General features: G+C 38.8%; 1 protein-coding gene across 7 annotated transcripts; it reads left to right on the plus strand.

Moving 5' to 3' along the window:
- The first annotated feature begins 3,955 nt into the window (after positions 1 to 3,955).
- Positions 3,956 to 22,616, plus strand: CRLF2 (cytokine receptor like factor 2). Of its 7 annotated transcripts, XM_019282661.2 has the most exons (11): positions 3,963 to 4,043; positions 4,333 to 4,406; positions 6,726 to 6,815; positions 13,835 to 13,914; positions 14,343 to 14,454; positions 15,163 to 15,335; positions 16,782 to 16,921; positions 17,648 to 17,810; positions 19,817 to 19,931; positions 20,958 to 21,042; positions 22,220 to 22,616. In XM_019282661.2, the coding sequence occupies exons 2-11, from the start codon at positions 4,336 to 4,338 to the stop codon at positions 22,490 to 22,492; spliced, it is 1,302 nt and encodes a 433-aa protein (XP_019138206.1). In that variant the 5' UTR covers positions 3,963 to 4,043; positions 4,333 to 4,335; the 3' UTR covers positions 22,493 to 22,616. The 7 variants fall into 7 exon arrangements, with proteins under 7 accessions (XP_019138209.1, XP_019138210.1, XP_019138206.1 ...); XM_019282664.2 differs by lacking the exons at positions 4,333 to 4,406; positions 13,835 to 13,914 and having other exon boundaries at positions 3,956 to 4,043; positions 6,646 to 6,815; XM_019282665.2 differs by lacking the exons at positions 4,333 to 4,406; positions 13,835 to 13,914 and having other exon boundaries at positions 3,956 to 4,043.
- Positions 22,617 to 23,102: the final 486 nt, after the last annotated feature.

Here is a 23,102-nt window from a genome sequence, read left to right on the forward strand (position 1 = left end):
GCTATGTCAGTGCATGTTGAAACTGGATCCCAATTTCTTGAAATTAACTTCATGCTGGAAGGATATGAGCATTGGTTTGCTGCTGGTGCTGTAGCTTTCATGACTGCAGTCATAAAAGATGCTGCAGGAACAGCCTGTTACTTGTCCTTTTCCAATGAAAATCTCAAACAGTTGTAAACAACAAAATAGATCTACTTCAATAGTTTAATTTGACTCACAATGTCAAATTTGGCACTCAACAGCAGAAAAATCCAACAACTGCATTTAGTCATAACATATGAAAGTAACTGCATTCATAAGAAGTTAAAAGTAGTATGGAAAAACTCATTCTTAATATTCTTATCTTGCTTTCAGTATCTCCTGTATAACTGCATGTGCAGATGCTTCTCCGGAAGACCTCTTAAACTGAATCCTTATCTCCTCCCCATCACTGTCTGCAGCAGTTGGGGGAGGAGGGGGAGGGAAGCCAGCTGGAAATCCCAGGGTGCATTTCATGGAGTTTCCTGACCATGTGGGACTCAGTAGTATGTGCAAGAGCCTTTAATACCTTAAGAGACCATCAGCATGAAATCAGTGCCTGCCTGGTGCCCCATCTTCTTTGTGCCCGAGAGATGGTACACATGTTGCAGGCAAAACCCTTTTGGCAGTCACCTGCTTTCCTTGCAGTCTTATCCCTCCCATGTCACCCTTGGGGCAGTCTCTATTCTCTATAAACACAGAAGCATCAAGACCAAATCTTATTCTTTTCCTCCTGTACCCTTTTTAACATCTTAGCTTTCACTGAAGTCAAGTTTCACACGAGCTTGTTAAATGAGAACAGAATGCCACTATGGACTCCAGGAGCTGAAAATAGCTTTATGGTGGGAGAAGGAAAGATTACTGGTTTTATATTGGCTCCATTACTTGTTCTTTCTTTTTAGCAGTGCAAACACCAGTGACTAGTTCGAAGTTTCTTGCTGTCTCCTGTTTTACTTTTTTATTTAAGTGTGGGAAAGGTACCTAGATAGAAAGATGTACTTATTTTAGTAAAATATGTTTTCTTCCAGAAACGTATTCCAAAATGAATATTTAGGTTTTTGTTTCTCCCATGTAATCCTCCAGTTTCCTGCCTATTATGGCTTATATATTCTTTAATAAATCAGACCTTTTTCCTATATATATGTTCACTATCAGTTCCCATTGCATCCCTCTCAGCTTCTTTACCACTTCAGGGAACATGAATAAAGCCCCTCACCTGCAACACAATTTTTCTGGGACGACAGGAGCCCCACTTTTTACCAGGAAAGACCAAGGGAAGATGTGTGGGTGTTTTGAAAAGGAATGTGCCAGAGGATTGGAAATCTCAAAAATAGGTCAAAACACTCCATAATGGGAGATGGAAGCAGCAGACGTCTTCAAAGGACAGTAACGGAAACTCACAGAAATTATATTTAGCCTCTAATCTTTCCTAGCATTACAGGAGTGTAATACTGCAATTATGTAATTACATAGTCTTATTTATTATTCATGTATATAAAGGTGTATTAAATCATGAGAATCCTAACCTTACATAATATTAAGGATTATGCAATCAAAAAGTCTTCATAAATTCACTTGTATACAGCTACTCTGTCTTCTACAGATTGCTTTCTAGACCATATGGTAAAATTTACTTTGGTCATTTTGATTTGTAGTTGAAGGACCCAACATGTGACATTGACATAAGTAGATGAGCAAAGAGAAAGAGAATAGAAGTATAAATGACTGTCAGGTTTCCATTTGATGCAAAATACTCCCAAAATTGTGGCTGCATCCCTGAATTTATAATTTCATTATTCTCTTCTCCAGAAAACAAACTTGAAGAACAAAAATGGATTACTTATTACAAATGTTTTTAAGGATACACACAGCAAGGATAAAATTTAACAAAGCAATGTAGTAAAAAATGGAACATGCATTATTAACTGGAATAATAAAAAGATTTTTTCTAAATGAAACAGGTAATCCCATCCAATAAACAAATTGTTGTAAACTACCCATTAATTTTTTTAAGTGTAATATTTCAGTGCTATATAACTTGAACTATTCATTTTTAGTTTTGTATAGATCCTTGCTCGTTTCTGACTTTTTAAAAAAGATGTTTAACTTCAGCCAACAGATTTCTTTTTTTTTTTTTTAGGTTCAGAGTTGACATTCAGAAATATTTCCTTACTGAGAGGGAGCACTTGAACAGACTCTTCTTACAGAGAGATGGTCAGCACCCCAAGTCTGTCAGTGTTAAAGAGGCATTTGTACAATGCCCTTCATCACAGGCTTTAACTTCTGATTGGCCCTGAAGTGGTCAGGCAGTTGAACTAGATGGTCATTCCAACTAGGTGGGTCCCTTCCAACTGAAATATTCTATTCTGTTCTATTTTAATGTAGTCTATTTTTTAAAGACTAAATTTTTTTTTAGTTGTTGATGGGACATTTATACTGATAATTTACTTTTTTTTTGTAATGACCAAACATGCTTATTGTTTTAGGTAAGGATATGAAATTTATATGGGATCAGTTAATGTCAGTACCAGACAGTAACAAAGAGAACTTCCATTGTATAGACAAAGGCCCTGCACAGCATGAGACTCACACAGCAGCAAGTCTGTCTTCCTTAGTCTTCCTTCTACTGTTTGCGTACTTGTTGATCCTTTCTTGTTGCCTTTCATGTCCTTTAACGGATTCAATTCCATGCTGGCCTTGACTTGTCTAACCCTGTCCCTGCAAGATCAACCAGATTCCACCTCTTGTGTGTGGAATCCATTTCATGTCTGATTTTAGATAAGATCTCCTTGCTCATCCATGCAGTCTGCCTGTCATCTTTGCTTGGTTTTTTCCCTTCACTTCTTTCCTGTCATTCATAAAAAGGCTCAGAAAGGCCAAGCCATGATGATACAAGGAAAGACCACCAAGTGACACTTTTTGAAGTGATTGTACAAGAATGTGAATTTTAAAAATACCAGGAACACTTGAAGATTGCTCCCATAAGCTTTTCCCATGGGTAGAAGTTGGGTCCAAAGTGTACAGTAGAGGTCTTTACATGTGCACTTTGCAGCATATTAAAACAGGGAATCAGGTTCTCCTGTCACAACAGTGGGCTGCACTGTCTCAAGTTGACTAAACTGATTTGTCATGGAGTGATGGTACTCACTGTTTTATATAAATGTGTCACTGTTCCCTTTATCCCACTCACTCAAAGCACACTGAAATCACATCCTGTTAATGCTAAAAATTAAAAGGGGTCATTTCTGCAAAAAGAAATAATCTTGCTATTTTTCAGGCATGTGGAGTCTGTTAGCAAGGCCATGAATAAGTAAATAACAGTAAATGAAAATTAATCACAGGCTACTGATTGTTTTCATTCTAAGTGAAGAAAAAAAGAAACTAGGACAATTTCCTTTGCTGAACTATGTGGTGATCCAAGACCCAATTAACACCACCAATGAAATAATAGAAAGGGGAATAAAAAGAGAGGAAGGAAACTGATGAAAGTTAGCAAGGGTGCTGGAGGTTGCAGCTGACAAGTGCAGCTGCCCAAGAGCTGCTGCTGTGGGTGAAGGAGCTGGCAGAGGGCCAAGATCTGTTTGTGTGGTTTGATCCAAAATGAAAAATGAAGTCAAAATGGCTTCTTTTAATTCACTTGCATTACTTGCATTATTCTCATCCTCTGTGTGTCTTCCTAAGACTTTTCTCTTCTGACAGTCAGCATCAGAAGCCCTGGCTGCTACTTTTCAGCTCACCCTCACCATTTGCTTTCCCTATTCCTCCATGAAGTTGCAGGATGGATACTGTTTCCTCAGGCCAAGCAATCCAAAACTGCACTGTGCGTGAGCCCTGAAAAGGAGCCACATTGTGACAATGCTCTGTCCTTGTACTCTTGGGAGCAATGACCCAGAGGACATGGACAAGTTAACCAACCACACTCCTGCAGGCAGCCAGAAAAAATCCTCAGAGAGAACAGATCCCATGGTATCACTCTCAGCTTTTCATCAGTTCATGGACTAGGATCATGAAAAAAATCAAATCAGGTAATCAGAGCTGGCTTCCAGTAAGCAGAACCTGAGGCAGGTGGTTGGGCCAGTGGCTGCCTGCACGGGGGGGGAGATGGGAGGTGCTAAAGCCCTACATCCCTCTAGTGCCAAATATGATATTTCTCTCAGCAGTAGCAAAAATAGCTCAACAGTGCATCGGCTTAATATGAGCAGCTTGTTTGACCTAGATGTTGTCATTTTTATTCCCCAGCACCTCAGCCCTAGGTTTGGGTTCCAAAGTAGTAAAAAGAGAAATTTTGTTTGACTAATTTTTGTTTGACCTCAGTATATGAAAAAGAAGACAAGACTGGTGAGAGGGATAATTACTTGTGGTACCAACATACCCAGTAGAAGGAAATGGTGAGTGAAAATGTGTTGTCACTTGAGAATTAGACCTTGTTTTAGATGTAGTGTCTCAAAATCAAAATAATTATAATCCAGAAGGTATTTTAGATATCTTTCCTTTGTCTGTTGTCTTCCTCTATCCCTTCCCTCCAAACAATGAACTGCCTTAGGAGGTCTGCAGTCCACTGTGTTTTACCTGTGTGAAAAGCAGAAAGGGACAAAATTGGCTCCGTCACACTCACATGTTCTCTAAGGAAAGACATGACTCGTTTTTTGGAAGAAAAATGTGTTTTTAACCCAGATGGGGACATGTGGGTGTTGCCACGTCCTGGGGAACCAGATGATTTTTGACCTTTGCCTTTGTTTGTTTACGATACTGACTTTTGCAATGCTGACTCTGGAAACCATGAGTAATATTAGCTTTCCATTAACTATCACCTAAGACCTAGTTTAGTATTTCACTTTTGTGTTGCTTGTTACTTTAGTTCCAGGAATTAATGACTCCCTGAAGGAACCTGATCAAAGCAGGGACCAGACAGTTAACAGAATGCTGTATGTATGTCAGACAGTCGTGCTGAGGTTTCCAAGAATTACTGAGATTTGAATGGGTCTTCCTGGGACATGCAGATTTTGATGATGTGACCAAGCTGAAAGAGGTCTCATTGGACAAACAGTGTTGTTGGGTTAAAAATGACAGTGAACATTTTAGGGAGGGATCTAAGAGGAATGAAAACAAGCCTAAACAAAAATCATGGCAGCACTTCTGGGTGTATTCCCAGCCACCCATACCTAGTACCATGCATGGCAGACAAGCTGTTACTCTTGAGAAATTTGAAGCAAAATGTAGTCTAGGGGTCTCTGACAGGCTGTGTGGTGTGTGTGCCCAGGGCACTTCACATGCACCATGAGTGACTTGATCACCTGCCCAAGAAGATGTGTGAGAAGGAGGTTACTGTGCATTTTCTGATGCAAGCACAGAAAAAGCTCAAGACCAGCTAGGAAAAATGACCAAATTGAGAATTGTCTGAATTGCAGATCCCAGAGGGTCATAATCAATGGCACAGCGTCTAGTTGGAGGCCTGTCACTGGTGGTGTCCCCCAAGGTTCAATACTAGCCCAAATATTGTTTAACTTATTTATCAATGGCTTGGATGAAGGGGAATATGCCTTCTCAGCAAGTTCACTGACAACACAAATCCAGGAGGAGTGGCTGATACCCCAGAGGGGTGTGCAGCCCTTCAGAAGGACCTCGACAGGTTGGACAGATGGGTGGGGTAGAACAGTCTTAAATTCAACAAAGGCAAATGCAGGGTCCTGCACCTGGGCAGGAATAACCCTGGACACCAGCACAGGCTGGGGGCTGACCTACCTGGGAGCAGCTCTACGGAGAAGGACCAGGGGGTCCTTGGACCACAAGCTGTCCATGAGCCAGCATTGGGGCCAAGATGGCCAGTGCTGTCCTGGGATGCATTAGGAAGAGCAGCAGCAGGTCGAGGGAGGCGATCCTGCCCCTCTACTCTGCCCTGGTGAGGTCACATCTGGAGTGTCCAGTTCTGGGCTGGTGAGCACAAGAGACGTGAAGCTGCTGGAGAGGGTCCAGCAGAGGGTGACAAAGAGGACTGGAGCATCTCTCTTATGAGGACAGGCTGAGGGAGCTGGGCCTGTTCAGCCTCGAGAAGAGATGGCTGAGAGGGGGCCTCATCAATGTCTGTCAGAATCTGAAGGGATGGTGCCAAGAAGATGAAGCCAGGCTCTTCTTGGTGGTGCCAAGCAATAGGACAAGAGGCAAGGGGCAGAAACTGATGCACAGAAAATTCCACCTGAATATGAGGAAGAACTTTACTGTGTGTGTGACTACACACTGGAACAGATGGTCCAGAGAGGGTGTGGAGTCTCCCTCACTGGAGATATTCAAGAACCATCTGGACACAACTCTGTATGATGTGCTCTGGGATGATCCTGCTTGAGCAGGGAGGTTGGAGCAGATGACTCACTGTGGTCCCTTCCAACCTTGCCTGTTCTGTGACTCTGCGATTGATTCTGTGATTCTGTGTGGTCACATCTCTGCACAGCTACCTTGTCCTGGTTTTCATCAGGGCTATGGTCTCCTCTGATTGATACAGCTGTGAGAAGATAAAGCTAGCAAAAGAGATACTCATATTCTGAGGGTTTGGGTTTTTTACATTGTACGGAGAAGGTCCTGAACTTCTGATTTGTTTGTAGCTATAGATATGCCATTTTTTATTTCCTTTAGTCATTTCCTCCAGTTCCCTCCAGCATCTGATATAAAGTGATCAGTGAGTCCAGATATTATGATTGCTCATCTCTTCACAGTCTGTTGTGTCATTCCAACCATGAGACCCATCTTTCAGGCATATTTAATGATCTTCATACTGGGCAACCTTGTGGCTTCTCAGTCTTCTGGTAAGTTCAAATCCCCAGATATTTAATTAAGAAATTGATTTATCAGCTAGCAATATTTCTGTGTATATTTTACTTCATGTGTTACAATATTCAGTGCTTTTCTTGTTGAAAAGAATTAACCAAACAAAAATTAATATCTAGCAGAAATTAAAGTGGTCTCTTAAAGAAAAAAGATAACAGATTTCTATGAAAGTTTTGTAACAGTAGATTGCAGCCCAAAAAAGTCTAGCCTTCACTGAACAGAGAAGGGTAAAACACATTAAAGGTAAGATTTCTGCACTTAAAACTCTGAAAGAATGAACACTATGGGAAAAGATCAGCAATATGTTGCTCCTGAGAAAGCATCAAGGTAAAAATACTACTGTGGAGCAAAATTATTAAAGAGCAGTTTTTTGGCTGCCTAAGAACATCTCTATTTTAGGTGTTTGTCTGCAATGCCATTACTTATATCTCATCAAAGATAAATGCATTATTCCAGAAATCAAACATAAAGCCCAGCACCTTCACCAAAAATCTAATCCTCACTCTACTTAATTTCCCACAAGTTCCCTGTCATTAATTTTATAAGGAAAAAGAAATTCTTTAAAGTTATGATCTCATCCTATCGACCTATAAATCAGCTCTCTGTTCTGCCATACATATGGTAAATACCATTTTTGACAATGCTGCATCACCTGATTCTCCAGGGTTTATTGTCCCTGTGAGTCACTGGCTGTCCTGTGAGGGAAGGTGATTTCCCTGCCCTCATATGCAATCACCTATAGCCATGCTGTGCTGATGGCATGCCTTTGTGGAACAAAATTTGAAAATTAGTGTTGTGATGCATATTTTATGCAGTGTTGTGATGCTTAGCAATGGTCAGTGATCTGAAAAAAAACCCAAAGCACTGGTGGATTCTAAGAATTATGCTATGCAAATTATATCTTGTCTCAAAATGTCTATAAAAAACTTTCACTTGCTGTCTTTTTCCTCTTCTTGAAAAGATGTTTTCTGTTCATTCTCTGCCCTATACAATTCAGCAGTCTTGTGCACAAATGGCAATTTCACCCACATTTGTTCCTATTAAAACAATGAAACTGTCCTTCATCAACCAACAGTATTAAGGGTCACTAAAGACTATAGGTTCAGATCTGGGTCTTGTTCTCCAGCAGTTTCTGTACAGTGTACTGCAATATGTGGAAGCTCAACATGTGGTTAGTTATCAGATTTCGTCAGTGTAAGGAAATCAAAAGTGGTTTATCTTCTTTGTTATGCATCAATGAGGTTGCAACTGTTCCACTACATGCATGTTCCATTCTGTTATCTTTGAAGATTCATATTTTGCCTCTCCCTTTCTTTTTTTTAATTTCTTCCATGACATTTAGACTTTTTATATGTTCCCTTTCAGCAGTATTTTTTCTCAGTAATAAACTTTGAAAAATAGAAAGGAGGTGGAATATACTTGCTCATATTCTTGATCATGGTTGTATCTGCATAATTTTTTGCTCAAGGAAATTTCATTTTTTTTTCCCCCATAGAAGTATTTTCTCCACACACCATAGTGGCATTTTCCATGCTTCTCTGTCCTGAGAAGAATTAGGTTCCCAGCAGGGCCTGTGAAGTTAAAGTCTTGTGTGGAACCTTACCAGTCCCTGTCTGGTTTAATGGAAGGTATAGACTTGGATAATTCTCTCTGAAGGTCTTGTTCCAGGGCACTGATATGTGTCCTGCAGCACTGCAGCATGCTGCATACCCAGCTAGACTAGCAGATCATCCTCAGACAGAAAGTTGTGCCACCATTTTTAGCCCAGGGACTGCCTATTGTAGCGGGTTCGGTTTGAACCGGGCAGAAACACCAATTTAGTGTAGTGGTTTGGCCCAAAATACTCATTACTATTTATCTTCTGTGAGATAAGAATTAGGAGAAACGCAAAGCAGGCACCAAACTTGAAAGAATATAAAGAAGATTATTAACAGACCTAAAAGAAGGAAAAAAAATTATACCACACCTTTAGAACTCTCCTCCTCCCCCCACCTTCCACCCTTCTCCCACTGACAATGTAAAAAGAAAACCCTTAAAATGTTCAGTCTGTTTACCACTTCCATAATAACCTTGTTCAGTCCATTTAGAAAGAGAAGTCTCTTCTTGCTCATGCTATGAAAGCATTATCACAACGAGACAGCCGCCCACTTCCAAATGACTTTGTTCAGTCCATTCAGGAAGAGAAGTCTCTCTGCTCGCATGTGAGTCCCTTCCCCCGACTTGCAGCTTTTCCTGCAACTGCTTTCGAGGGTCCACTCTTGAAGTTTTTTGGGGTACAATTTTAAGGTTGAGCCGTTCAGAAACAAAAGTTCTCTTCACCCATCTCTGGGAGCATTTCATCTCTAAGAACAGACGCCCTTCTCCTTCCCTGGGAGCAAAGGGTCTTCATCATCTTCATCTTTAGGACTATCTCTGGGAGTATCTCTAGGAACTGAGGTTTCTCCTTTCCCGTTTGGAGCAAAAGTCCTCATCTGGTTCATCTCTCCCTGTCCAAACTTCTCATGAAATTACAGCTGCGTCAGCATCTGCCTATCTCAGCGCAGGTGCTTTTGCTTACGAGTTGAACATTCCACCTCCCATATCTTCATGAAATTACAACGGGATACTCTGATATATCATAGCTTCAAAACAGAATTTCAGCTTTAAGCATCTCCTCTTTCTCTTCCCTCAGGTTTTCCGCTCTTCACAGCAGTAAAAGGGTTAATCTCACCTCAGCCTTGCAGCTGGAATGTGGCTTATCACAGTGGGGGGAGGGGGGGAGGGGAGCCGGGCCGCTCCGGCGGCACAGAGCAGGGCTGTGGGGGGGTTCCATGGGTGGAACAGGGCCCATCGGCTCCAGGATAGCCATGGCCCGGCCCAGCCTGGCCCAAGCAGGGCCTGGGCCAGGCCCACTGGCCCCCGCTCGGGCCCCGCAGCCACCTGTCCCAGCACCGGAAACGAGAGAGAGCTTGGGGGAGAGTTTGTCCATTCTTAAGTGTGGATCACAGAGGTGGTCACAACTTTAAGTGGCTTAAAGAATTGTCCATATTCAAACTGGCCAGCTGATAGGTTCTGTCAGGTCATGGGGAAAGCTGTAAGCACTCCTTTGCGAGAACATCATTTCCAAGACTAGGCTAGCTAACCCATGACATTATTCATAATATTTTTGACCTTCTCATCTGTCCATTATTATAATAGAAAGAACAATTATAAATGTGTTGCTCTGGTGTATTGTATGCCTCCCAGATCATAATTAGAAGGAGGCTTTTGCAATTACTGTGGGAGAGCTGACATATCAGCTGAGAAGGATCCATGATGTCAGGTCTGAATTAAAAAAAAATTCCATCATAAATAGGGAGACAAATGGTCTCCTCTATTCTTTTTCTCTTTCCTCTAACAGAAGATACAAATGATTCTGCCTGCAGAAGTATAGCTGTACAGTTGCTTAAAACCAAACACCTTTTCAGTTAATGGCAAGGAAAACATCATCAAAAAGAAAAAATACATTTCAGATAAAATACATATTCTCAGAGGATTTTATGTCAATTTAATCTAAGCTTTAAAGAAACTCACTTAGGTTATGCATCTCTTCATGCTGAAATTTAAATTATGCAACATATACATGTTATAATTTGAAAAGATACATGCAAATACTTACTCTACATTTACAAAAAATACGACTCACACTACATTCAAAAAGGCTTCAAAACTCATGAAATTAGGAAACACAAAAGAAAATTTCTCTGACTAGAGCTCTGAAAACAAAGTCTTTAATGATAAAAGATTGGCAAGATTCTGTCCTACATACCTACTTAATTATGTAGAGACTGATTTATTATAAAATTCTTTAAAATTAGAGCACAAGAAAGATTATGTACATATCACCAGATGGTTTTATTACAATTTTTATTCCATGTCAATTAACTTTTTATTTATTGTTAAAGAATTTAATAATGTATTGTCTTCCATTTTAGTACATAAATAACTTCAGCTGTTGGAGTTTGCATTTTTATGTTAAAATCCCAGCATTTCAATTCACAATATGTAGGGATGTTTTGCAGAAAAAGGTTCTGATCTTAGAAAGATTTATTTATGTTGTTAAGTTGATACAATCTGACCAATCCTGCTGAAGTCAACTACTCAGAGTGTGTGCAGTTAGGCCCGTGAATAAATCACTGCAGGGTTGGAGCCCATCTGATATTCTTTGCTGTACAAAAAATGTTCATCACCAAACCCAAGATTTAGTCTTCACCTCTGAATTTCAGCCTCTAATAATAAGAGAGTTATAATACATTTGAAAAAATAGAGAATAATGAGTGTTATTTAAGGTTCAGAATTAATTGGTGTCTTTTGTTACCTTCCAGCAGGCTAGTCAGAACAGACCCTTAGTTTTCACTTAATGTCCACTTTGTATTCTGTGGAAATTCCATGTGATTCCTCTTGTTTTCTTACTATTATCCATCTCTAAAGCCAGTCATAACTAACTCATTGAGAGTTTGAAGAGATCAAACTTCCTATTGAAAGAATGTTATGGGATTCAGATCTTTAATGCTGGTGTCCTTTTCACATTGGTATTGAGGGAAAATGTGGCACCCTGAAAAAGGATTTCAAGAATTTGCCTGCACAGAGATGGAAGGGTGGCTTGCAACTTTACCAAAATCTTTATTTCTCTGCTGGCAGATTGTAGGATATATAGTTACAGGTTCAAGGAGATTTCCAAGCATACATCACATATTTAAGCAAATTCAGTTTAATTATTGTCACCATAGTTATTGTCAGATGAGCAAAAAAATTTTAGATAAGCAATTTCTGTGTGCTCTCTCTCACAATTAATGAACCTGTGCTATGCCTCTTAATTCTAACAATTTCCCCATAAATATAACTCTCAAAAAATTTTAAAAAGTTATTTATGCTGCCCAGTAAGATAAAATTAATTCAGAAAGAATAAGCATTCCAATATTGTTTTAGCACTCTGAACTTGGAGGGATAAAAATCATAGCATTGCAGTTTTTTCCTCTTTGAGATATTTAAACCAAGCTTTTCCTCTCCTTGCTTCTGTTACGGTGTTCTGTATTTAGGTTATAAACGCCTTTTTCCCTCTTCCTTCCTTTTTTCTGTACCTGTACAGCCCTTGTGACCAAATTGACTGAACACCTCAGATCGATTGGGATGGGAAGAGACTTTCTGAAAGGGGCATGTAGAGACAGGACAAGGGGCAATGGCTTTAAAATGAAAGAGACTAGATTCAGATTAGATATTAGGAAAACATTCTTTACTGTGAGGGTTGTGAGCCACTGAAGCAAGTTGCACAGAGAAGCTGTGGGTGCCCCATCCCTGGAATTGTTCAAGGCCAGGTTGGATGGAGCTCTGAGCAGCCTGGTCTAGTGGAAGGTTCAAAAACATGCCCTACAAACAGCATTTTGTTTTCTGTCATTGTGCCCAACTATTGTACACATAGAAACAGCATCAGAAATTAATTTTGAAATTAATTACCCTTGAAAATATCTAATTAAGAAAGCAAGTCCTATTCCTGTTCTTATTTTTATAATTGAAAGATGATTATTAACAGATCTTTCTCAAAGTGAAGATACAGGCAATCAGACTAATTATACAAAAGTAAAAAGTATATATTTTGAGAATTGAAAGGATTCATTCTATAGTCATAAAAATTATCTCAGGACATTACAATATTCTCCATTCACTAACTTTTTTTTTTTTTTATGATGTCAATTTTATTTAAGGATGGAGAACATGTAATTATACACTTAATACACATTAAATATACATTTAACTACTTTTCTAGAAAATCTAAGTCCAAGAAGTAAAGGATTTCAGTTACACTATATACTGCACAGCAGAACCATGCTAAATTAGCCCATAAAAATTAAAATGTGTTAGTGCAATCGCAGACCAAGTGCACTGTTAGGCACTTTGCCATCATATTTCTTAGTGGCTTTAGTAAAAGACATCATCTCTTAGACCTGCAGAAGGGAATTACGAAGAGCTTAAAGTCTTAGGAAAAATGAGCTACGTAGATAATTTGTTGCAACAGAGGTAGAACTGGCTGGATAAACTCCATTTTGTTACACCTTTTAAGGTTTTCAACTTCTGGTTTTGCCTCAGCATGTAAACAAGATTTTTCTGTTTGAGAAAGCAATACAGAACAAGCTTGCAGGCATTAGGTAAGAGATGGAGGAGTTAGTTTCAAGTCCTTTTCTTGAATAAGAGCAGAATCTTTTTTCCACAGCTCCATGAGCCACAAAGCAGAAACCTGAAGGTACATCTACCTAGTATGTCCTGGATTTTTGTCATAACTGTCTTGAATGGTTTTGACAAAACTATGTGTTACAACACAAATACATCTCTATTAAAATGTTCTGGCTAACTGTAATTAGAGTAGTCATAAGGAACTTAGACACAGAGATATAGGCATGAAAATAGGCAAAATGCTTACTTGAACCCATGTCTCTCTCGCATTCTTTGTGCTAATTACAGAGCAAAAGATAGCAACTGTGAGAATAGTTATTCCTGATACCCGTGAAATAATCAGGATGACTGGATGTAATGAAAAGCTCATAAGAAATATTTTAAAATTTTAAACTCATCCAAAATCCAAAGGAGCATAAAATGTATACGGCAATCAAAGCTAAAATCCTCTATTCTCCTTCTAGACAGGAATATTCCAGCAAAGATTTTTAGTGGTAGACACTTCACAGCTGGAGACAGCAGTTTGCAAATTTTACCTTCTAGTGGTCTCTTGGGGATACATTTTCTTTATTCACTCAAGTAAGCACAATTTCACATCTTATAGAATGCAAAATAAATAATTCTTGATATAGAATGGATTTCTAATCCTTTTGCCTTCTTAATTTCTCCATTTCTTCAATGTCAGGTTTATCTTCAGTGTCTGATTGTGGAATCCTGTGTCCCTACAAGACCACTAGCAAGGAGATGAGCAGAGAGGAAATAATATCTGCCTACAGTCAGAGGACATTAAATGATTGTGCTTGTATTTCAGGTGGAATGGGCCAGAGCAACATATATCAAATATGCACCCACTTGTGCTGATCTGCTCTGTGTTCCTGTGGGTCTCGACTGGTCAGTACTTCTGGTGTTAGCTCCTTGTTTCTTATCATAAACATTTGACAGTTTACACAGACATTCCCTGTAGCATTAGCTCCCAAATAGTTTTCCTCAGCACTTATTACGGGGAAAGTTGTGCTCAAGGTATAGGCCTTATGAACATGCCCAGTCTTCACCTTTTGGTCCCAGGACGATGTGGCCAAGACTCTCTCTCTCGTGTCACTGTGCATGCCTTCATTTCACTATTTTGAAATGCTAATATAAACCTCTCTAGGTTATGTTAATCTCTTCCCTTGTATTTTGGATGTTCTTATGTCTTCTTATTTTATGATCATCTGAACCTATTGCATATGTATCTTTGAAATACTGATTGCCTACTAATGTCAGGGGACGTTTTTCATTCTCACTCCTGAAATCATATTCTCTGTAAATGTTCTGAGCAGGTTGGAAACATGCCATCAACACCACAATAATCAACTTCAATAACGAGAAGATGCAGATCACATGGGCAGCAAGAGAGCTTTTTCCCAATGAGAATGTGTCATTTTTTTACACGTGAGTATTGTCAGTGCCTAGTCCTCTATTGTTAAAGGATTTACTTTGGGAGAATGAAATATCCAAGTACATTCCAGTCTTCTGTGAACTAGAAATGTTTTTAACATTTGTTAATATCCAGCATGAAACCTGTTTATATTCACAACCTACAGAAGTGTACAAATCAATAAACCTGGTGAGTAATCAGTCACAACAGAAATTATAAGAAAGATTTGTCCCTCTTCCATCATTGTTCTAAGTGCTAATGTTAATAACAATATTGAAAGTGTTTTTTCCACATATGTGTATATATTTTCCTTATTAACTGACATCATTAATGATTAACAGAAGTGTAATATTTTGGTTAAAGACAGTCATAGTGCTTATCTTTGTTTCTGGGTTGTTTACGTGAAAGAACTTTTCACACTACAGTCCTGGAAACAGGATCATGAGAGCATCTGTTTGAGCAAGTCATTCTCTTATTAGAAAACAACAGCATGAGCAAAACTTGATTATTTCAGACTGCATCGAAACCCAGGGCTGGAAATTCAGTGAAGTTTGGGTGATGAATTCCCTCACACCACTGTGAAATTTGTCACTTCAAGAAATACCATGCTCACGCTCTCCTTGGTAGAGCATCTGAAAATAAAAAGAAAGAGCAGTAAGAAAAGTTAATTAACTTGTGTTAATTGTTAAGTTTTCCGTTTACCAATATTATTTCATTTACAGATTTGATGAAGGCAAGCACAAAGTTTGGAAGTCATGTACCATCTATTTATTGGATCAAGATTATAATTCTGGATGTCTTTTTAAGACAGAAGGACCCACCCTTGCCATCTCTATCAGGAACAGCAAAGGAAGTGAAGAGCTGTTTTCTAAAAAATTAAAATCTGATTTTTACAGTAAGTATGAAAAATCATGACTATTTTGGCAGTTTTAGTATCCTCACTGATTCTCCAGTTCTCTAAGTTTGAGAAGAAATCAGTTATATGGCCTATAAAATGTTATTAGTGTGCATGTCAAAACAAAAATATAGTTATTTCATGTTGATTTTTGTTCCTTGCTGTCACCAGTAGTTACATAGGCTTGTGTGCAGCTGCAGCTAAATGAGATAACACAGGACAGTCAGATTTGTCCCAAAATACAGTTTCAAAATCTGAATGAAAATGCTAAAAATATATATATGGGTGTGCTTTGTCCTGTGCTGGCCTGCTCATCAAGAAAACAAATGATATTTTTTTGTCTTAGTGTTGGCTGTGTGATCTTTCTCATACTGTCCACCTTCATTCTTTTGCCATCTTTCATGCCATGCGAGGCAGAAAACTGCATCTTGTCAAAGATGCTGTCACAAACCCATCACTGGATGCCAATAGAAATTAGCTGAGTGGCTCTGGTACAGTCCAGCAAAGTAAAAGGGACATCCTACTACTAGCATAGAGATGATGTTCCTGTTTTTATTAAATCCTTCCTGTCCCCAAATACATATTTCTCATTAGTGTGAGATTATTATTAATAATGTTTTAGCAAAAGTGATTAAACACAAACCTGCCAAGGTATCAAACTTTGAGAATACTTTTATATCTCACAATTTTACCAATCTGTTAAATTATGGAAAACTGCAGCCTGAGCCTCAAATTTTCACTATTAAACACCCAGTAATAATAAAATTAATTTCAGAAGGGTTAGGTAACAAAGGACAAACATCAAGGATCAGACTGAAGTCTTTAAATCAGGAAGGCAGAATTTTCACAATACAAAAAGACAACTAAAGGATTGACAAAGCAAGTAACACTCTTTTCACCTCTTTATTTCCCACTGCTGAAGACTTACCAGCTGCATGGGTCAAACCATGGAGTTGTCTTCAGACCCTCTGAAAATGGTGAGAGGCAGATACAGTTGTGTGTAGGCAGGAACCCAGTGCTTTTGTAGATGCCCCACCATAGCCTGCATAGCCTCCAGCAGCTGCACAAGTCTGTCTTGGAGGTTTTGTGGTACTCAATTTGTCACTAGATTTCCAATGAGGAAGCTTTTTTCTTTGTCTGGATCTCAGGGAGCATGAGGAGACTGAAGCCCTTCCTTAAGTAGTTACAATAGGTTGCTGACATGAGACAGAGAGACAGTTACTGCCTTTGAATGCGGCACCTCAAATGGTGACCAGTGTCATGGTGTCAAGCTCCATTTTGATGTTTAATAGGGAGGTCAGCTGCAAAAGCAAAACCTCCAAGAAGAAAGTCCACCTTCTTCACTTACTGCTCAGTGATATATTGAGTCAAGGAAGGAACAAAAAATATTTCAACTGTAAAGTGCTTTTTAAGAAGCTATAGTAAAATTTTTTCTCTTCTTCTTAGTAAAGCCAAATCGACCAGAAAATGTGACCTTCTTCTGGAAAGAGGACACTGTTACTGTAAGCTGTAACAAACCAGAGAGAGCTGCAAGGTGCTTGAGACTCGAGCTTCAATACAAGAGCAAGTTTGACAAAGAGTGGCAAGTGAGCTCTATGTCACATTTTTAATCAGCACTAGAAGGAGTTGGAAGTAGTATATCCAGAATATAAAATACTGTTGTTTCCAAATATTGTCCCATCCTATATTTTCAAATATGACTGGTAGCAGAAAACATCCAGATTTTTAGGACCCTGGATTTCTCCATGCCAGAAATAATGTACTTTACAAGTTATAGACAGTTGCCATGCAAGGAGCTGAGGGCAATCTAAGGGAAAAGTCATACATTCAGGATAGATGAGTTTGGAAAGAAAGAAGCAGAAAGCAGATTAGGGAAAAGAAGAGAGAAAAAGAAGAAAAACTAATTAGATAGTATGAAAAAAGAAGAAATTACACAGGATTTTTATTTCTTCTAAAATTAGCTGTAAAGTATTTCCAAATGTTATTTAACTAACTTAAACTTTTCCATTCTCAAATATAATATGTAAATATTTTGTGGATTGGAGTGTCTTTGTATATTGTAAATATGCAATTGTAACATAGTGCACTATGCAATGATGGCTATGACCTTCAATATACCATACAATGAGGAATGGATACGAATAGTCAAAAGTCAATCAAGAAACAGAATTCTTCAGAACTCAGAGAAGTTAACATTCAGTTCTGAGATTTGGCATTGACCTATCCCTTGTCCTTGTTGTGATCATGACTGAGTGCAGCATTTTGAAGCACTGTCTTGAAAACCAGAATTAATGATACACCTTCTTTCTCAGTCCAGAACTTCTAAGTGCTGCAGTGTTGCTGAGCAAGGCTTTGATCCAAAGAAGTGCTATTCTTTCCGGGTCAGACTGGGGAGGCTCGTACCATACTGCAACGTAGTTAACTACACCAGTGACTGGGAAGCAGAAACATTTTGGATGAATGGCATGCTATTAGGTAACAGCTAATATATATATATATATATATATATATATATAAATATTGTCTAAGTGCAAAAGAAGGAGGAGTGACTGCAAAAGAAGCTGGAGACATGCAGCAAATGAATGTTGCACTATTGGGCTCCATCTTGTCTTATCAAAGGAAGTTAATGTGAATGTTTAATTGTGCATGTTTAACCCTGTCCAGTTTGTTGCTGATGGCCCCTAAAGCTATCAATTTATGTCATAATCAGCAAAGTTAAGAGTGTTCTCATTATCTGTGTTACTATAGCATTGAGGATCCTCCAGTGACAGTGATGAGAGGGCTCTGTGGGTATGGGTGTTGAAAGGGGATGCCCACATATGATATTTGGATATCAAATATGAACTCTAAGAAAATCCCTGATATCCAATTCTTGAAGGCAGTTTGTTTTGCAAGTACATCCCGTTGAACTACAGGACCACAGGTCACAGAAGTCTGATGCTCAAGGGTGCTGGAATGATTGAAACAAGGAGAATGGAAACAAAAAAAAGAGCTTGAAGGGAAACAAAGCCATTATCAGCACCGCTTTCCTACCAGACAGTTGCATTTAACTGAGTGTGACTGACTTTAATTAGATTGTCAATGTAAACAGTATTTCTACTGCTTATCAAAACCAAAACCCACATTTGCTGTAGTAAAAAAAAAAGACTGTACACAATACCAACACATTTATTTTACCTCAGCACAAAATGCTACCCACTAGGCTTTGCCAGAATTATGAAGCCCTCAGTTGTCCAGTGTAACAAGATCTAAGTTCTCTAAAATGCAATGGGGTATTAGCTCACTTGAAGACAATCTATGTACACAAAGGTGGGATGAAAACCTGGAGCATAGGTAGCCTGTGCCCTCACAGCCACAGTGCTGATCTACAGAGAAAACTCTTCCACTACACAAATTGGGAGCCTGCAAGCAGGTCCTCAGGTGTGGCTGGCAAATGCCCTTAAATAAGGGCAATGTCTTCCTCTACACCTCTGAGAGCAGACAACTTACCAGCCTTACCTGAACCATTTGACAAGAGGCTATCAGCAGGTACCTGCAAGGAAGGACAGCACAGAGGAGACTCAGTGGTTAAGACATTCTGTGTGCCCCTAGATCAGAATTGACATTGGCACAACCCCTTCACTGGGGCAAGCAGTTTTCTTCAGGACTTTAATGAGTTATTAACTCCAAATCTATAATCAGATAAAGCCATGAAGCTTTGAGGAATTTCATATACTCTGAAGATGTCACTTAGGGTGGGGAGTCTCAATTTTACTTGTGGTTTCCTGGCAGCTAAACAGAGCAGGGAGGTGGAACAGGCTGGACAGTTGGTCCTGTATGAATAATCATCCAGGGTTTTGGCATTTTTGAGGAGATCAGAAGGTCACTAGCAGGAGGCAGAGTTTTGAAGTTGCATTACAAAAGCTGCAGGAAAACCACTGAGAATGCAGAAAAATGCACAAATTCATTAGTTTTATATACCTGTGTGTTAAGTGTTAGCTGGCCACTAGTTACTTTCTGGGTATCAGCTCTTGTGGTTTGCTGGCTCTTTGTTTGCTGGGCTTGTTTATTTGGTTTCTGTTGGGAGAAAAGACATTTGGGCTACTTGTAAACTTGCATTTGCAGCTTTAGTGATTGTAAGTAGGCATATGTAATACAGATCTTAGCACAAAGTTACTTTATCACTGTCAAGGCAATGATGATGATGAGTAAAAATACTTCATTTAATGTACTTACACTGCCCATAAGCCCCCTCCACTGTCCTATACTAGGTTAATTTAGATAAATAAAAGCACAATTTTATTTTGCTGCAAGGTTTGAGGAAGTAGAGATTTTCTTTTCAGTCTCAATTGAACAATTAAACTTGTCTTATTTGTCCTTAAAAACTTTTCTGGTTTTTTTTCTTTTTTTTTAAAAAATTCAACATTTTAGCATGATTAGGAGCATTTACAGTTAAAGCAAAAACAATTGTTTTGACATACTCTTTTTGTGATTATTCTTAGATTCATGTGATGATGATACAATTTCTCAGTCAAACACAGTAATTGTTTTAAGTTGTTTGCTGGCAGTCCTTTTAATGATGCTTATCCTCCTGATTCTTCTGTGTAAACGGAAGAGGTAAATATAGATTTATTGGTTACTACTAAATAGCCATGTCATGAAAATAGAGCTATCATTCAGGATGAAGCCTCTTAGTGATCAAAATTCTTATCAAATAAATGAAATCATTGTGAAGATGTAGAAGTCAGTAGCTTAATTGCTATTTGAGCAATAATACATCCTGGCCTTCCAAACACCAAGGCCTTCAATTTGCACAACTGAAACAATTCTGGTAAAAGAAAATGTTTCAGGATAAAATTCTGTCTCTTCCACTTAATTTCTTCTCTTTTTTAGAAATCTAGTTAAATCCTGAGAAGCCAATTATTATAGCTACTTCCCCTGAAAAGACATTCTTTTGTGTAACCTCCATAAATCTCAATGTCTATTTGCAGTAGGAAAAGTCAGCTTGAGCTTATTCAACTTTAAGACTATATCAATATTTAGATTGGCAGTTGAATAATGCTGTTCTTGTTTAGAATTTACAATTTAAAAACCCCCAAACAACTACCAAACAACAAGTAAACCAGCAAAGGCCCCAGATTTTTGCTTTTTTGGTGGGAAAAAAGCACCAAAAGTTTCATATTTTCAGAGATGAAAGTATTTTTCACTCTAATCACGCATTTAGTTCATAAGTTGATTTTTTTCCTGCATTTCCATGTTTCACATTTATGTTTGTATTTGCTAAGTCAGCCAATACAGCTGGTTGCTGCACCATCTTCCCTGTCTAGGGAAAGGTGACCAGAAAATGCAAGCTCTGACTACTGCATCAAGCAGAATAGCACATGCTGACTAGCTGGAAGTTTGTGTAAAGTCTGGATTTTGCTAGACTAGGGTTGGGTTGAAAATTCATCAAAAAAATACTCTTAGCCTGATGGCCTTCTCAGACTGTTATAACTGCTTTTTGACTTTAGAACACATTTAAAAGAAAGTAAGAACAGAGTACTGTCATGTAAAATGTGGGTACAGAACTGTGCTGAAGTAGATTTTTGCATGAATAGCTGTGCTATAACAAAACGCCAATTTTTTCTTTTTTTCTTTTTGCAGGGTTCAGATGTCAATCCTGCCTGCTATACCAGATCCAAAATACCTATTTGCTGATCTCTTCAATGATCATAATGGAAACTTACAGGTAAACATCACCTTCTTAGCAGGGCTGTGAACTCCACAGTGTTGTGAATAATTTGAAAGTAGCTACTGATTCTTGCTCTGCACAGATAGACAAGCACCTTCTGACCCAAGATAAAAGCCTCAAAGCCCTTCCCCAGCATCACCAAGAGCGTCCACAGAGCAAATACCAGAGCTCATACAGTCAGTGCAGCGTTGCTTTGGTACTGTGAAAAGGCAATTGCTCTAGAGACAGAGAAACTGCTGGAGAAGAATTTAAGGGTGTCCAGAGGCACAATATCCACTGAAATGACATCATGATGCTTGAATCCTTTCCTGCACATGATAGGTTAGGGAGCTTGCTTCAACCTGATCTTGTCCTTTATATTTGTGAAGTGCTGAGACACTTTGGAGGTGTCAGTCACAGTAGGAAACATCCTCTCTTAGCCATGGAGGTGCAGGTTCACTAACCCTTTAGATATGGAATGGCTTTCAAATGAATAGATTGCAGTTTTTGGTTTTGTTTTCTTAATGCTTCTTGTGAGTCCCTGACATCACATGTGTGGTGTAGTTTTCTGTATTAGCTGTATTAGTGTTTACCTTAATTGCTAGTAAGTTTTCTCTAAAGGGGAAACAGGTTAAATATTTACATTTTCAAACCAAATGAAATATCAAAAAGCAGTAATAATTTTTCAGTGACAAGCTGAAAACTTTTTCTATAAAAGACAGCTTTAAACTCAAAGTGAAGAAGAAAGATACAAATTCAAATTAGTACTGCAGCATTAATACAGATATGCTCTGTAGCCTAAATCTTCATCTAAACTTACTCTTAATTTAGATTAAGTCAGGGTTTGGGTGAAAGAAAGCATGAGTCTATCAAAGAGGGTACACCAGATACTTTACACATCCAAGGTTTTCTAAGGTGCCTCCTTGAATACAAAGATGTATTTATTTAATGTGGTCTCAAAAATAAGTAGGAGTTTGTATGCAGTTCTGGAATCCTGTCTGCTTTCCTGTCATTCTGTCTGTCTTCTTTCCTGCTATCTTATGTCCTGCTTCTCTACATTGCTTCCTTTTCATCTTCTCCATTGTGGCTTATCCTGGAAAGATGCCAACATGAAAGGAAAATTAGTGTCTGTACAACCAGGTTTCTTTTGATAGATAACTCATCTCCGCCAACCTTAACATTTTAATTTTTCTAGGAATGGTTAGACAAAAATAACCAGGTGGTGTTGCAAACCAAGCTAGAATATGAAGAGCCAGAGTCCATCACTGAGGCAGAAAGCCAGCAAGAAGATGGGAAGAACAGTGACAAACAGGAGCCTCTGGAAAAAACCTTCACTTTTTCAGGAGCAGCTGAAAATAATGACGTCAAAGCAGCTGAGATTGCCTGCCTGAAACCAACATCCAACACTATGACTTCCTTTGCTGGCTTCCATATTTTAAGCAATGATGACACTTATGTGATGTTATAAAAGCTGCATAATGCAGAAGGTGCTAGGAAATTCCATAAAAGATCCTGATGAGTTTGGGGGAGTGACTGAATAGAAAAGGTCGTCATGATAAGACTCACATCAATAAAGACACTGGGCTGTGTTATCTGGTTTTAGATCTGTACTTTCCCAAGTTAGGATCTCTTGGGCAGACTCACTGTTTGAAACAAACTCTTGACAATTTATAGAGTTAGGATTTGTTCTTCTGATTGGGGTTTATCCCTAAGCCCCATTTTCCCGCTGTGGACAGGTGAGGACAGAGCTCCTCCATAATATCTGTCAGCAGAGCTGAGACTTAGTCCTTCCACTTATGGAGTGTGTAAAGCAGAGCAAACTGCACTGTTGTTCTTCCCAAATGAAGAGAGAAAATGAGGAGATTTTGCTGTCTTGTGTAAAGAGATTTTTGTTGTGTAACTTTGCATTTCATGGCACGCCTTAAAGGTTTTATAGAGAAGGAATAAGCCGCATGTCTAAGAACAGAAGAGTGAGGATGTACAGTATTGAATCACATTTTAGCCTGCAGATACTGCTGTGTAGGCAGCTTCCTCCAGAACAGCAGGGCTTCACGTGTTTCCTCTGAAGGTCGTGTTCT

Source organism: Corvus cornix, chromosome 1 (assembly GCF_000738735.6).
Source record: "Corvus cornix cornix isolate S_Up_H32 chromosome 1, ASM73873v5, whole genome shotgun sequence".
Lineage (NCBI taxonomy): Eukaryota > Metazoa > Chordata > Aves > Passeriformes > Corvidae > Corvus > Corvus cornix.